Raw genomic sequence first — 13367 nt, forward strand, 5'->3', positions numbered from 1 at the left:
TGATGGTGGTGAGGAGTCTGAAAAGGAGCTGTGTCCAGCCACCACCTACCCATTTTGTCTTTCTTCTCTTCCAGCAGGTCATGGAGGGCTCCTTTATACAACACAGTGTGCGTGTTCTGCAGGAACTCAATAAGCAGCGGGAGAGTGGACAGTACTGTGATGCCACCCTGGCAGTGGGCAGCTTGGTATTCAAGGCACATTGGAGCGTCCTGGCGTGCTGTAGCTCCTTCTTCCAGAGCATGTACACTGGAGCTTCCAGCCGGGTGATCCTGCCAGAGACCTTTGTGGAGATCTTTGCTTTGCTTCTCGACTTCTTCTACACAGGCCACTTGGCAATCACCTCAGAGAACTGGAAAAAGCTTCTTGCAGCTGCTAAGGAACTCTGCATCCCAGAAGCTGTCAAGCTGTGCCAGGAATTCAAGCCCAAATGCTTGGATAATGGCGACCAGAACAGCCAGCCTCCGTGTGAAAAAGACTTCAGCAGTCACTCTGAGGAGGTGACAGATGTGCAAGAAGAACCGGCCTTTCAAGCCGCGTCCAAAAATGACTCTGTTGAGGAGCCCAGTCCGAAGCCCTGTCCCCAGGGGGACAAAGTGGCCCAGGGTCAAAGGGAGAGCCCCTGTATCCTTCGGGGAAGGTTGAAAAGGGCTCTCAAAACAAACACACTGAGCAATGCAGGTGAAGTAAAGAGCATCCCGGAATGTAAAGAACTAAAAAGGCCATTGAAAAGAGGAGCCACCGAAGACGCGAGCGCCAGTAATGAGGTGGCGTGTGGAGTAACGTCCTAACTAGGGATTTTCTTTGGGTGTTGCAAAAGCATTCCTGATGGAAAATAAAGGCACCTAAGAGAGGAAATGTTATTACCAGAGATGGTCACAGCAGTATAAGTTTGCTGTTATATTGGGGTGGGGGGTGCAGGAGAAAGGCAGATTTTTGGGCCACATGGATTGGATCTTAAGGGGCAGCAGGATTGGGGTTTATGGAATTGTTGCATGTTCAGTGGAGATCCCACATGGGTCTTTGGGGAGGCCTTTCCTAATTCCTCCATTTTCTGCAGAGCACTTGCTCACTGCAGAGGAGCCTGGAAGATGGGAGTCCTCTCAATAGAATCATAGAGTTGGAAGGGACCTCTAAGGTCATCAAGTTTTCATGGGGCCCTGTGGAGCTCCGTATGAACTGAGAACATGTCCTAGTAGGAACCTGAATGTATTGCCAGGGAAGATCAGTAATGGCAGGCAAGCTGGCTTCCAGGTAGGTTGATGAACTTTCAATGCAGAGCTCCTACTAACCTTCCAGTAGGTTCTCAGTTGGAAGCTGCTGCATCCAGCAGAGATCAGCAATTGAACACCATCAGTTGAAAGCTGCTAGTGATTCCACACAATTAATTTGTATGCAATTATTCATATTTGGATGGCTGTGGTAGATGATTCCCAGATCATGTGGAGTACTTGCAGCCCTGGATATCAGTTCAGTTTTTGTTATCTGTGCCAGAAGTCACAGATAACAGTGGAATATCTGTTAAAAGGTTTATTTAAAGGCAACATCCATGTCTTGCAGATTCGACTAAGCATAGGCCACCCCAACGTAGCTGCTATTAAAATAATTCACAACATGTGATACTCAGCAAAGCTAGCGTGAGGTTTAAAAGTGCCCAAACGAAGCTGCTCGCTTAAGTAACACTCTCTGACTTTACTGTCCAGTAAAAGAAAGCAGGCTTGTGTGGCACTGGCCAGGGTTTTTTTAACCTTTCAGCAAGAGGTGGAATTTATTTAATTAAAACTGACATGCAAATAGGGCATTTTAAAAGCTGACACACAGGATTTTCTTTTGCATTTAAGAGCACACTTGAGTGGAATGTAACTTAACACAAATCCAGTTAAACAAAAATCCAACATTTATTCCAGACATATCTGAAGAACTGAGCTCTAACTCATGAAAGCTCATGCTGGAATACGTTTTAGTCATTAAGGTGCCACTGGATTCCTGTTTCATTCTTCTGCAACAGGCTAAAATGGCTTGTCTTTTAGAATTGATTTTAGACTTCTAGACTGCTCTGGTATTTAAACATAGCAAACCCTGGTGTGGTTTTGTTAATATTTACTGTATCACATTTGATGAGACTATCCTCAGCTTTAAATTTGTGTTGTGATTTGATCCATAATCATACATCATGACACACCCATACACGCATATCTCTTGAATTAAATTCTGCTACTGACTGCCAAAATGAAGGAAGAAATATCTGCTCCAACAAAATTTCAAGAAATCTGTTTCTTGACATTAGAAAAATCCAATATTAGAAAACATAACGAAACAACCAATTCCTAAACTCTCAAAAGAGCTGGTAGCGTGCTCTGTTTGGTTCCCAGAATGGTCCTGAGGATTTCATTTTGGAAGATTTCCAAGCTGATACCTCCCAGTAAGCCTTAAACTTCAATGCTGTAAACAGTTTTGAGACGAAAGGTTTATCTCTGGAATCTTCCAGATGTGCAGAATCTGCTTCTCTTCAAACTGCTCACAAAAACAAAATGGCCACAGAAGGAACTTGCTCCAGTTTTACCTTAGTAGCTGAATGTGAATAGATCTGCACAACCCTGAATATGCACAGTGAAGTGTTCTGGCAGCTATACAGTGTGTGCTGTTCTGGCAGGAGCACTGTAAAGTTTGCACCTCAATGTAAGGGTGCAAGCCTACCCAAAATGCTAACACACACCATCAAAAGCATGTATTTAGTCCCAGTGCTGTGTGAAAAGTAGCAATTAAAAATATAGCCCCTACTCTTGCACAGAAGCAGCCCCATGGCTCAGAGTGGTAAAGCAGCAGTACTGCAGTACTGTGATCTGAACTCTCTACTCATGACCTGAGTTCGATTCCGGCGGTAGCTGGATTCAGGTAGCCAGCCCAAGGTTGACTCAGCCTTCCATCCTTCCGAGGTCGGTAAAATGAGTACCCAGCTTGCTGGGGGGAAAGTGTAAAAGACTGGGGAAGGCAATGGCAAACCACCCTGTAAAAAGTCTGCCATGAAAACGTTGTGAAAGCAATGTCACCCCAGAGTCAGAAACAACTGGTGCTTGCACCTTTCCTTTCCTTTTCCATGCACAGATCTAACTTTAGTTGACTTTGCTCCAAAATAATGGCTATGAAATGCTGCTGTAATACAGTCTTATGGAACAGGTTTAGACCCCTGAGTCTTTAGATAAATCCCCACCCCCCAACTCTTAAAGTTCATGCTGGATCTTCTAGATCCCAACACGTTACACTAAATGCCTTTTTCAGGTAATGTTGTATTTAAAAATTCTCTGGTATAAACACTTCTCTTATTCAAGGTGGGAACCAGCGAAGTTTTTATACAAGATCCCCTAATGGAGCATTTACCAAAATACATAGGGATTTGGACCATTTAATAAAACTCTCAACCTTGCACCTTGTTCCTTTTTTCTTCTACCCACTGGTGCGGCCCATCTTCCTGTGGTATTTACTGTAAAAGCCAGATCAGTTGATGAATAATAGAAACTTTTTACCAGCAGCCATTAAAGTTTCTGTGGAAAGTACTGTGGGCCTTGAGCAGACAGTGATGCTGTCAAATCACAGCTGACGTGTGGTCATGCTGTAGGGTTTTCAAGACAAGATACGTTCAGATATGGTTTTGCTATTGCCTGCCTCTGAATAGCAACCTTGGATTACCTTGGTGGTCTCCCATCCAAATACTAACCAGGGCTGACCCTACTTAGCTTCTGAGATCGGGTTAGCCTGAGCCAGGGCAGAGCAAGCATTATATATTGTCAAATATCTGGGAGCCAAGGGCAGATGCGGAATGTGTGCTAATCCATTGTACATAGTGGTCAAAGTAGGTGCTGCACGTTCAAATCCGTATTTGGACATGACACTCTCTGGATGAATGTGGGCAAGACATTTGCCACCCTCACCTACTTCACAGGGTTGTTGTGAGGGCAAAAGGCAGGGATTAACTATATATGGTACCTGAGTTCCTTGGAATCAGGTAGGGGGGAAATATAGTTTGTAATGTGCATTTGGGTTGTTGGTGTGTGTTTGGTGGGAGTTCAAGCTTGCCTATATAAAGTGGGAAAGAGCTCAGCACATGCACGTGTGCATGTAAACTCATGTTCCATTTTGATGTGGTGATTGCCTTTCTGTATGATTCTGAATGTAACCATGCTCTTTTGCAGCTACTGTGTGCATGTTTGATTTTGTATCCAAACTAAATCTGTAGTGAGCTGGGCTGTTTCTGGGCTTATGTCAGTGAAGGAGAACTGCTTAGTCTCTTGAATGTTATTCTCACATATCTATAACTGAAGAGAATTGTCAGCTATGCATAGAAGTTGAATCCTTTGTTCACCATTTTGTTTTGTTTCATAATTGTGAACAGGACTGTAGTTAGCACATGCCCCTCTGCTGTAGCAAATAACATTTTAAATCTCTGTTTTTAAGCATGGGCAGCCATAACTGAAGATTCTCTTGTCACATCAGTAGCATAAGGTTGGACTTCTACTAGACGTGTAAAAATAACTTGTGATGTTTTATTTTTAATTCCAGTGGGAAATCCAGGTGGTCCTGGGCCCTAATGACCTCCCTGCTGAAGATGAAGGCGGAGGAAAGGGGTCTCAAGAAAGAGACGAGGATTACATTCCTGGGAAGAAGAGCATGAGGACCAAAAGAAGATCTCACTTGGCCAGAAAGCCCAGTGCCTCTGAGACTGCAGGGAACAGCAACCTGCTAGAGACTGGGCTGCTTGGAAACCGCAGGGGCACTTCTGAGCCTGTCGAATGTCCCACCTGCCACAAGTCATTTCTCAGCAAATATTATCTCAAAGTGCACAATAGGCAAGTCTCTGGTGCCCCCACCCTGAAGGGATGGGTGAATAATAGGGAGACGGGGCAGGACTAGGAACCTAGAAAAGGATGTATTCCTAGAACCAAGGCAGATGTAGCGATGTTTGCTGTAAAGTAGCTCATGGTGCTGATAACAAAACTAAGACTTATTGACTGTGGGAAATACAAAGGGTGAGTTCACACATTACGTGAGGGCAACTGTAGACCAGGCAACCTGAGGCCTGGTTCACACATTACATGAGAGGTTTGTAGGAGGCAATACTGGGTGAGCTTCCTTGAGAATCTGGAGAGCAACTGCTGTCTTGAGTTCTGCTTACTGTTTCTGCTGTGGCTCACACTGGCTTTGTTTTTTCTCCTCCCTCTTATTTGCAGGAAACACACTGGAGAGAAGCCCTTTGAATGTTCCAAGTGTGGGAAATGCTATTTCCGGAAGGAGAACTTGCTGGAGCACGAAGCAAGAAACTGCATGAACCGTTCGGAACAGGTACCTGGGGATGGAGGAGATGCGTCTGATCAGAGCATTCGTAAAGCTATCAAGGCTGAAACCTGAGGCTCACCTGGACAGAGAAGGATTAGTACACGTTCAGTATGGAGGGCTGGGTTGAAGTGTTGGAGATTGAGGTCTCTTCTAACCGTGCAGCTGCCAAGATAGCTTTGGGGGAGTTGCCATGTCTCAGCCTGTGGGTTGTGGGTGGGTGTGCTTAAGGTCACATGAAGTGTGGCAGTTCTAACAAGTCAAGTGAAGGTTTGGTTCTTGCTCAAAATAATCTTCTCAAAGCAGTCAGAGAGCTTTGTAAAAATTCATGTATTTGTAATAATACCCTCCATTAACTACACCATTTAAGAAATCTAGAACATGCCAAACAAGATGAAACTAGAATGTTTCTTCCTGACATGCTAACTTTTGGAAGTTTTTGATAAGTAGGAGGTTATGACTCCATCCCCCTTTTGCTGAGGTGTTATGGTTCCAGACAGAAAGCAACTGCACAATTTTTCCTTCTGAATGTGTAGACCTCTCTGAGTGCTCTAATGAAGTGGCTATTTCAAGTAACACCTTTTGTAACTCCCAGCTTCTTTTCTCTTCAGGTTTTCACCTGTTCTGTCTGCCAGGAGGTGTTCAAGAGGCGGCTGGAGCTGCGGCTGCACATGGTGTCCCACACAGGAGAGATGCCTTATAAGGTTAGCCTGCCCTGCCCTTGAGCATGTACTTGGCTGTGACTCTTATCACTGGGTGGGCTGAGGGATCTTGGGGAAACAGCTGGTGCTGCTTTGCAAGGACGCTGTGTCCAGGAGACATCTTGGGCTGCTTGTTTAGCTTCCTCTGTGTAGCAGTGGTGCCAGGTGCCCTCCCTGTTAAGGCTGGCAAGCAAGTGACACACACACACTGTTTGGGCAGCTGGGCCTTGTGTTCTGGTTCTGAATAGAACTTGAGCTTGGCAAGTGAGGTTTGGTTTCAGCACACCCAAAACGTTTTTTTTGGGGGGGGAGGGGGGAAGAGTGGTTGACCCCAAACATGTCTTACACTTTCAGTTCCTTTTCTTTTTAAAATTTTTCCAGATTTTATTCTAGTAATATTAAAGTACATATAGAAGTGATATTGGCATAACCAAACAAAATAATAGAGGCAGTAGGTTTCAAAAGCATATATGGTACAGTGCTTTAGCTATCAACTATTAAACATTAAGGACATGGAACTATAACACCTTTGAGAGAAGGGAACATATAGTGTTTTGAGGATTTTGGAGGTAATTCAGGCTACCTTAGAAAAACACATACTCAGTTAAAATAAAAAGGAGATACTGAGATTAAGATTGTGTAGGGAACGTTAACCTACATAGGTCTCAACAGCCAAACGTGCTTCAAAGGTAAAGGCATTTATGATCATTCGTATTAGATGGTAGAAGATCCCGATCTTCCATATAATGTAGCCCAGGTGAGGACAAATTTAGAATAAACTTTGTGGGGTAAAGCAGCTTCTTTGGGAATCCCCAATGGTGTGTTTGGTGTAGTTTAAGTCCCCTGCTATTCTCTCTTAGCTTCAATTCAATTGCAATATAGGGATAAAACAGGTCTGCCTTTCAGGGCCATTTTAAGTGTTACTAAATAAAGCATCTTGGGTTTTCAGAAAAGACATATGTAAATGATAAACAGTAGTTTTCATTCAGATGAAAAACTTACAGCATCTGGGGGAAGGGATGACTCCTACATTGTGTTTCCATTTAAAAGAAAAGAGAAGACATATCTGAATTTTAAAACATCTGCTTGGACAACAAAAATCAGCCACATTGGTCTGAAGCAGTAGAACCAAGTAGGAGTCAAGTATCACCTTTAAGACCAACAAAGTTTTATTCAGAATGTAAGCTTTTATATGCATACATCTTCAGACGAGGGGATAAGGTACAGTGGGCTGAAATACATGTAGTTGTTGGGTTAAGAGTGTAAACTGATACAAAGTTAGGGTCAAATGGCAAAATAGTGTAATAAATTGGAAGACTATTTGGTCTGGATAGCAATATCAGTTTGAATATTGTCTGAAGAAGAATACATGCATACGAAAGCTTACATTCTGAATAAAACTTTGTTGGTCTTAAAGGTGATACTTGACTCCTACTTTGTTCAACAAAAATCAGCATCTGCTTCTCAATCCGTGTGTTGATTTCACAGGACAAAAGCAATTTGGCACTGATAACTTATTCAGGACACAAAATTTGGCTTAAGCAAATTGTTTGCCTAGATTCTTTGCCCTGTCTTGCCAGACACAGAAGGTGCCTCCCCCTGCTCTAGCTAATGGGAATTCACTTTAATCTCTGTTTGCATGTTGAAGTTTCAACAGGTACTCCATATGCATGTCCTCACACTTGTCTCTGGAGTTATAAGTAACAGAATGTTTGCAAAAGCTGCTTGACCAGACAGTTGGCTTGTGTGCACTGAGAGGTTCTTCTGGGTCTGACTGAAACCAGCCCATAAGCATGTTAGCAAATGTCCTAGAGAGATGGCTGATGCTGATCCGTGACTCTTGTGTGTTTCAGTGCTCTTCCTGCATCCAGCAGTTCATGCAGAAGAAGGACCTGCAAAGCCACTTAATCAAGTTGCATGGAGCCCCCAAACCCCACGCGGTACGCCCTGGTAGTTCCTGGAGCTGGGGAGAGTGGATTGGGTGGAGGTTAAGGTTCCAGTGTGCTGGAACAGAAAGAAAAATGGATTCTCTAGAGTTAGCATCAGGGAACCCTGAACTCTTAAGAATATTGTGGAAATGACCCGTTAACAGCAGCTATCGTTGGCCTCCTATACACAGCTTCTGTTGCATTTGCCCCCAAGTGATTCTTCAAACGCCTTAATGATGGAAGCGTAAGTATTGGTACTGAGACACAGAGCAACAGGCTAAGCGGTCGTACCTCTGCCTGTGACAGGAAACTAATTCTGGTCCTCCTTTTGCTCTTCCTCCCAACAGTGCTCTGCATGTTCCAAGTGCTTCCTGTCTCGGACAGAACTCCGCCTACATGAAGCCTTCAAGCATCGTGGGGAGAAGCTGTTTGTCTGCGAAGAGTGTGGTCACAGGGCCTCAAGTCGCAATGGTTTGCAGATGCACATCAAAGCCAAGCACAGGTACACAAGGAACCTCTGATCTTTCTCTTTTTCTGTGCCTTTGTGATTAGCAGGTGTGTTCAGGTGTGACTAGTCCCCCCCCCTTTCTCTCTTCCCTCCAACCCCTCCCTCCCCGGCAGGAACGAGCGGCCCTATGTGTGTGAGTTCTGCCACCACGCCTTCACCCAAAAGGCCAACCTCAACATGCACCTTCGTACCCACACCGGAGAGAAACCCTTCCAGTGCCATCTCTGCGGCAAGACATTCCGCACACAAGGTACAAGTGCTAGGTGACCCTCTGCCAGGTGATCAGGGCTTTATTTAGCCCTTGAGGCCTGGAGTCCTCCCTCAATCACTGAGGGCTTGAAGAAGTAGGTGATGGGAGCAGAATGTTAGGGTTAAAGTGACAGGGTTCCTCCCCCCACCCCGTTGTCACTGCTTTGGAGACATCTGATTGGGGGCAGGGTTAGGGAGCGGAGCAAAGTGTACTGCAGCTGCTTCTGCTTATGAGGGGTTGGCTTAGAATCTGAGTTGCAGGGGAGGGGGGACAGTGTTAGACCAACCTGAGTAATTTCGGCCAGTTCTGAAAGGCCCTTTCACTTTTCTGTCTTCTGTTTGGGGTTTTCTTGTTAGCAAGCCTGGATAAACACAACCGGACCCACACAGGCGAGCGCCCCTTCAGCTGTGAGTTTTGCGGCCAAAGGTTCACGGAGAAAGGTCCGCTGCTGAGACACATCGCCAGCCGGCACCAGGAGGGGAGGCCCCACTTCTGTCAGATCTGTGGGAAAACTTTTAAAGGTAATGTCAAGAGGGAGGCTCGGAACAGGGAAGGGCAGGAGTCAGAAGCTGTTTCTGGCCTCAGTTCCTTTTAAAAAATTTGCCTGTGGTGTGCTGGCAAAAGAAAGCAGGGTGCAGAAGATGGTGACTCTCCTTGGCTAGACAAACTGGGGGGAGACCAAACTTCACTGGCACTGCTAGTACCGCTAGGGTGAGCCTCAGTCCTGGTTAGCAGCTCCACAGGTCCAAAAGGCAACAATGGGCATGATTTGTGCTTGTTGCTTCCTTCCTCCTGCTCCTGCTCAAGGGCATGCCTTGATTGCTGGGGTTGAAAATTGGCCTGCTTGCCCCGATCAGACTGTGTGTTGGGGGTTGCTTAGCTCTGTTGTTGGGCAACCTTGATGTAATAGGAAACGGGGGACTGCTGGCAGCAGAATGATGCTACTTTCTAGAGCAGGAGTGGCCAACCTTGCTTAATGTAAGAACCACATAGAATAAATGTTAGATGTTTGAGAGCCACAAGACACAAATATCAGATCTTTGAGAGCCGCAAGACAGGAAGGAGGGAAGAAAGCAAATAGATGGGTGGAGGGAGAGAGAGGTAGAAAGAAAGCAACTTTAACTTTAAATACATTCTCCAAGCTGCCGGCCAGTGGGGTGGTGGGGGCTTTGAGAACCACACAATATGTGCGAAAGAGCCAGAGTTTGGCCAACTGTGCTCTATAAGAGAGCCTTTGTCCTGATTGAGACCTAGGAATGAGTTTGGGAAACCTCTCCTTGATGGGGCAGGAAGGAGATGGGAGCAGAATCCCACATGCAAGAGGCGGAGTCTCAGTGGGTCAAGTAGCAGGACCGGCATGAACCTGAGACCTTGGAGAGCTGGTGCCTGTCAGAGTAAATAGCAGCAACTTGTCTTGGGAGTGAGGCGGCTTCCTGTCTGCTCCAACTTCATTGTGGAGTAACACAGCAAGGCTCAGGCAGGGCTTCCTTTGGGCAGCTGCATAACGGCCCCCTCCTGGTCTTTACTTTCTCAGCTGTGGAGCAGTTGCGTGTCCACGTTCGCAGGCACAAAGGAGTGAGGAAATTTGAATGCACGGAATGCGGCTACAAGTTCACACGACAGGTATGCAGTGTGTGTGCTGACTCAGAATGGCTATTCCTTGACTTTGCAATAGAGAAGAGTAAGGGTCCAGGAGTAACTTAGACTAACAAAATTTGTGGCAGGTGTGAGCTTTCATGAGTCACTGCTCACTTTGTCAGATACCAGGTTCCAAATGGTAACTGAAGAAGTGAGCAGGGACTCATGAAAGCTCATAAAGGTAAAGGTAGTCCCCTGTGCAAGCACCAGTCGTTTCCAACTCTGGGGTGGTTGCTTTCACGACGTTTTCACGGCAGACTTTTTACGGGGTGGTTTGCCATTGCCTTCCCCAGTCATCTACCCTTCCCCCCCCCAGCAAGCTGGGTACTCATTTTAACAACCTCGAAAGGATGGAAGGCTAAGTCAACCTCAAACCGGCTACCTGAACCAGCTTCCGCTGGGATCGAACTCAGGTCATGAACAGAAAGCTTCGATTGCAGTTGCAGCTTTACCACTCTGTGCCACAGGGCTGCTATGAAAACTCATATTCTGCCACAAATTTTATTGGCCTTTAAGGTGCTTCTGGACTCTTGCTCTTTTATGCTGCTACAGACCAACATGGCTACTCGTCTTGCCTTTGCACAAAGACTAAGAGGAACAGGGGGTGCTAGGGTGGGATCCTTTCATCTCTGCCTGTTTTCTTCCAGTCCTCCTTGGTCTGGCAGCTCTTTCCCATCGCTTTCTCTGAAATTGCCCCCCCCCCTCCAAAAAGCAAAGGTTTTCAAAAGCGGCTTCTGTGCCTACTGCTTGATATTGCAAAACCCTTTTCTAGTCATTAAGAGCATTTTTCTTGTAATTCCTTGTAATCCTAGAGCAGCCTTGTAAAATGGGTCGGGGTAAGTCTCTAATATAGCTGCATAAGGTGGCCTTAGGCAATCTAACACATTTTGATATGCACCCTGCGAGGTAGGTCAGGTGGAGAAAGAGTGATTGGCCTATGATCATCCAGTGAGCTTAATGGCTGAGCAGGTACTTGAACCCAGTTATCTCCCACCCAACACTCACTACTCCACCACACTGGCTTGTTCCTGTTATTTTGGGGGCCTTCCTAAGTTGTAGTTGACCTTTGATCGTGAAAGGGGGGCTGTGCCAACTCGTTTTCTATTCAGCCCCTCTCCTTTTTTCTCTCTCTCTTGTTCTTTTGAAGGCTCATTTGAGACGGCACATGGAAATCCATGATCGGGTGGAGAACTACAATCCCCGCCAACGGAAGCTGCGCAACCTCATCATCGAGGACGAGAAGGCGGTGGTGGTCGCCCTGCAGCCCCCCCACATCCTGGAGGTGGGCTCCGCAGAGGTGATTGTGGAATCTCTCGGCCACACCTCCCTGGCAGAGGAGATCCCTGTGCAGAGACTCTGTTCAAATGAGAACTTCACCTCCGCAGATATAATTGAACAATCGCTCATCATAACAATCCCCGACGACTGTGAAACGTAGCAGTCATGCCTCTGTAAAGCCCCCTTTTCCCAATAAAGTTCAGGTGGTCTCGCCTCTTGTTGTAGTCTTTAATGGGGCTGTCTGAGAAATTGCACTGTTTTAAATGTCTTTAAACTGAAAGCAGATTTTGAGTTGATTAAGCGTGTTGGAGGCAGGGAACCAAACGGACAGGAGAGCACTTTTCCTTCAGGGCAATACAGGTTTGCCTTAATTTGGAGCAGTAGGCAGTCTTTCATGTGTGCACACTGAGATGAGAAGGATCTGTCCAAAGAGCTGTGCAAAGCAACAGCAGAACGTGATTTAGGGCGGGGGTCCCCAAGATGGTGCCTGGAGGAGCCACAGCACCCACCAGCACCTTTCCTGCTGCCTACCAACTATTTTTAGAAAGTGGGTGTGGCTATTTTCCAGCCACTGGAAATCTAATTGGTTGTGCAAATTAAAATAACTGTCCAGGTGGCAGTTAACATCGGTTTTGGTGTCGGTTTTATTCTCTCACACCTCTTTCCCTCTGTATATTTTTAAATTACTCCTCCTGTCCCCTACCCTTGGACTTCCTTTGTGTGTGACTCCACCTCCCACGAGGGCCATTTTGTAACTGAGCCCACTACCTTTTGTCACAACTCCAAAGTTGCTCACAGGCTCAAAAAAGTTGGAGACTCCTGATCTAGGGGAAAAATTAGTGGAAGGCAGGATTGAGTTTCCTCCTATGGGCAAGAACAAATCAAAACCTTTTCTTAATTGATAGTTAGCAGAAAGGTTTTCCCACATTCTCGCTCAGAAAGCAAGCCATGCTTTCAGGAGATATTCCAACTGATACTGCTGACAATTCTTTGGGCTTTGCATGTGATCAAAAATTGCAGATTTCTTAGTTCTATATTGTGGAAAGTTTTGTTCTTAGTGGTAATGAATCTTCTAAAGGAGGGTTGGGACATATTCAGGGTGAGTTAAAAGAGTAGTCCTGCAGTCTGCTTGCAGTAAGAGCTACGTGCTTGTGTAGATTGGCCCACAAGATCAGGAATGATCCCACAGTTCTGCAGAGAACTGCATCTGCAAAGGGGTGGCAAAATTCCATTATAGTCATGTAGAAATCTTGTGCTTCCCTGCAAGGGGGAGGGGAGGAGAGAGAGAAAGTGCAGCCTGTATCTGCTGTAGGCGCAGACGTGCAGGAAGCCTGAGAACCACCACCTGAGGTCATGTCACACAATATGCACCCACAGCCTTGGCTGCAGGTGCCACAAGTTACCAAAGGCCAGTGCTTCTGGCTGGGAACCGAGCTTCAAAAACACAAGAGGGGCTTTAACACCAGGAACGTAGAACGAAGGAGTAAAGCTTGTGAGTTCTCCAACCAGTGTTCCTTCTAAGCTGAGTTAGTGTGAGCTAGCTCACAGTTTTTAAGCCTGTGGCTTACAGGTTTTTGTCTTTGCTCAGGAAAAACGGCCCCAGAGCAAACTAATTGATCCAGTAACACAACTTTCATGCCAGTAGCTCACAAAGTTAGATTTTTTTGCTCACAAGACTCCACAGCTTAGAGGGAACTTTGTCTCCAACCTATTCATTTGAAACTCTGATGAAGTTGGGG

At 45.9% G+C, this 13367-nt stretch overlaps 1 protein-coding gene across 1 annotated transcript; it reads left to right on the plus strand.

Annotated features, from left to right (window-relative positions):
- Positions 1-11842, plus strand: ZBTB48 (zinc finger and BTB domain containing 48). The gene is made up of 10 exons (XM_060259699.1): positions 1-764; positions 4555-4841; positions 5223-5334; positions 5937-6029; positions 7880-7966; positions 8302-8456; positions 8576-8712; positions 9069-9233; positions 10247-10335; positions 11498-11842. The coding sequence occupies exons 1-10, from the start codon at positions 3-5 to the stop codon at positions 11786-11788; spliced, it is 2178 nt and encodes a 725-aa protein (XP_060115682.1). The 5' UTR covers positions 1-2; the 3' UTR covers positions 11789-11842.
- The last annotated feature ends 1525 nt before the right edge of the window (positions 11843-13367 follow it).

The sequence above is a fragment of the Heteronotia binoei genome, chromosome 18 (genome assembly GCF_032191835.1).
Source record: "Heteronotia binoei isolate CCM8104 ecotype False Entrance Well chromosome 18, APGP_CSIRO_Hbin_v1, whole genome shotgun sequence".
In the NCBI taxonomy this organism is placed as follows: domain Eukaryota; kingdom Metazoa; phylum Chordata; class Lepidosauria; order Squamata; family Gekkonidae; genus Heteronotia; species Heteronotia binoei.

What these genes read in the sequence shown, in the direction of transcription:
- ZBTB48 (XM_060259699.1), top strand. Translation starts at nt 3, where the DNA reads ATGGTGGTGAGGAGTCTGAAAAGGAGCTGTGTCCAGCCACCACCTACC. An exon ending in TATCTCAAAGTGCACAATAG is followed by an intron (nt 4,842 to 5,222) that starts GCAAGTCTCTGG and finishes TCTTATTTGCAG; the next exon opens with GAAACACACTGGAGAGAAGC. An exon ending in CAGGAGAGATGCCTTATAAG is followed by an intron (nt 6,030 to 7,879) that starts GTTAGCCTGCCC and finishes TGTGTGTTTCAG; the next exon opens with TGCTCTTCCTGCATCCAGCA.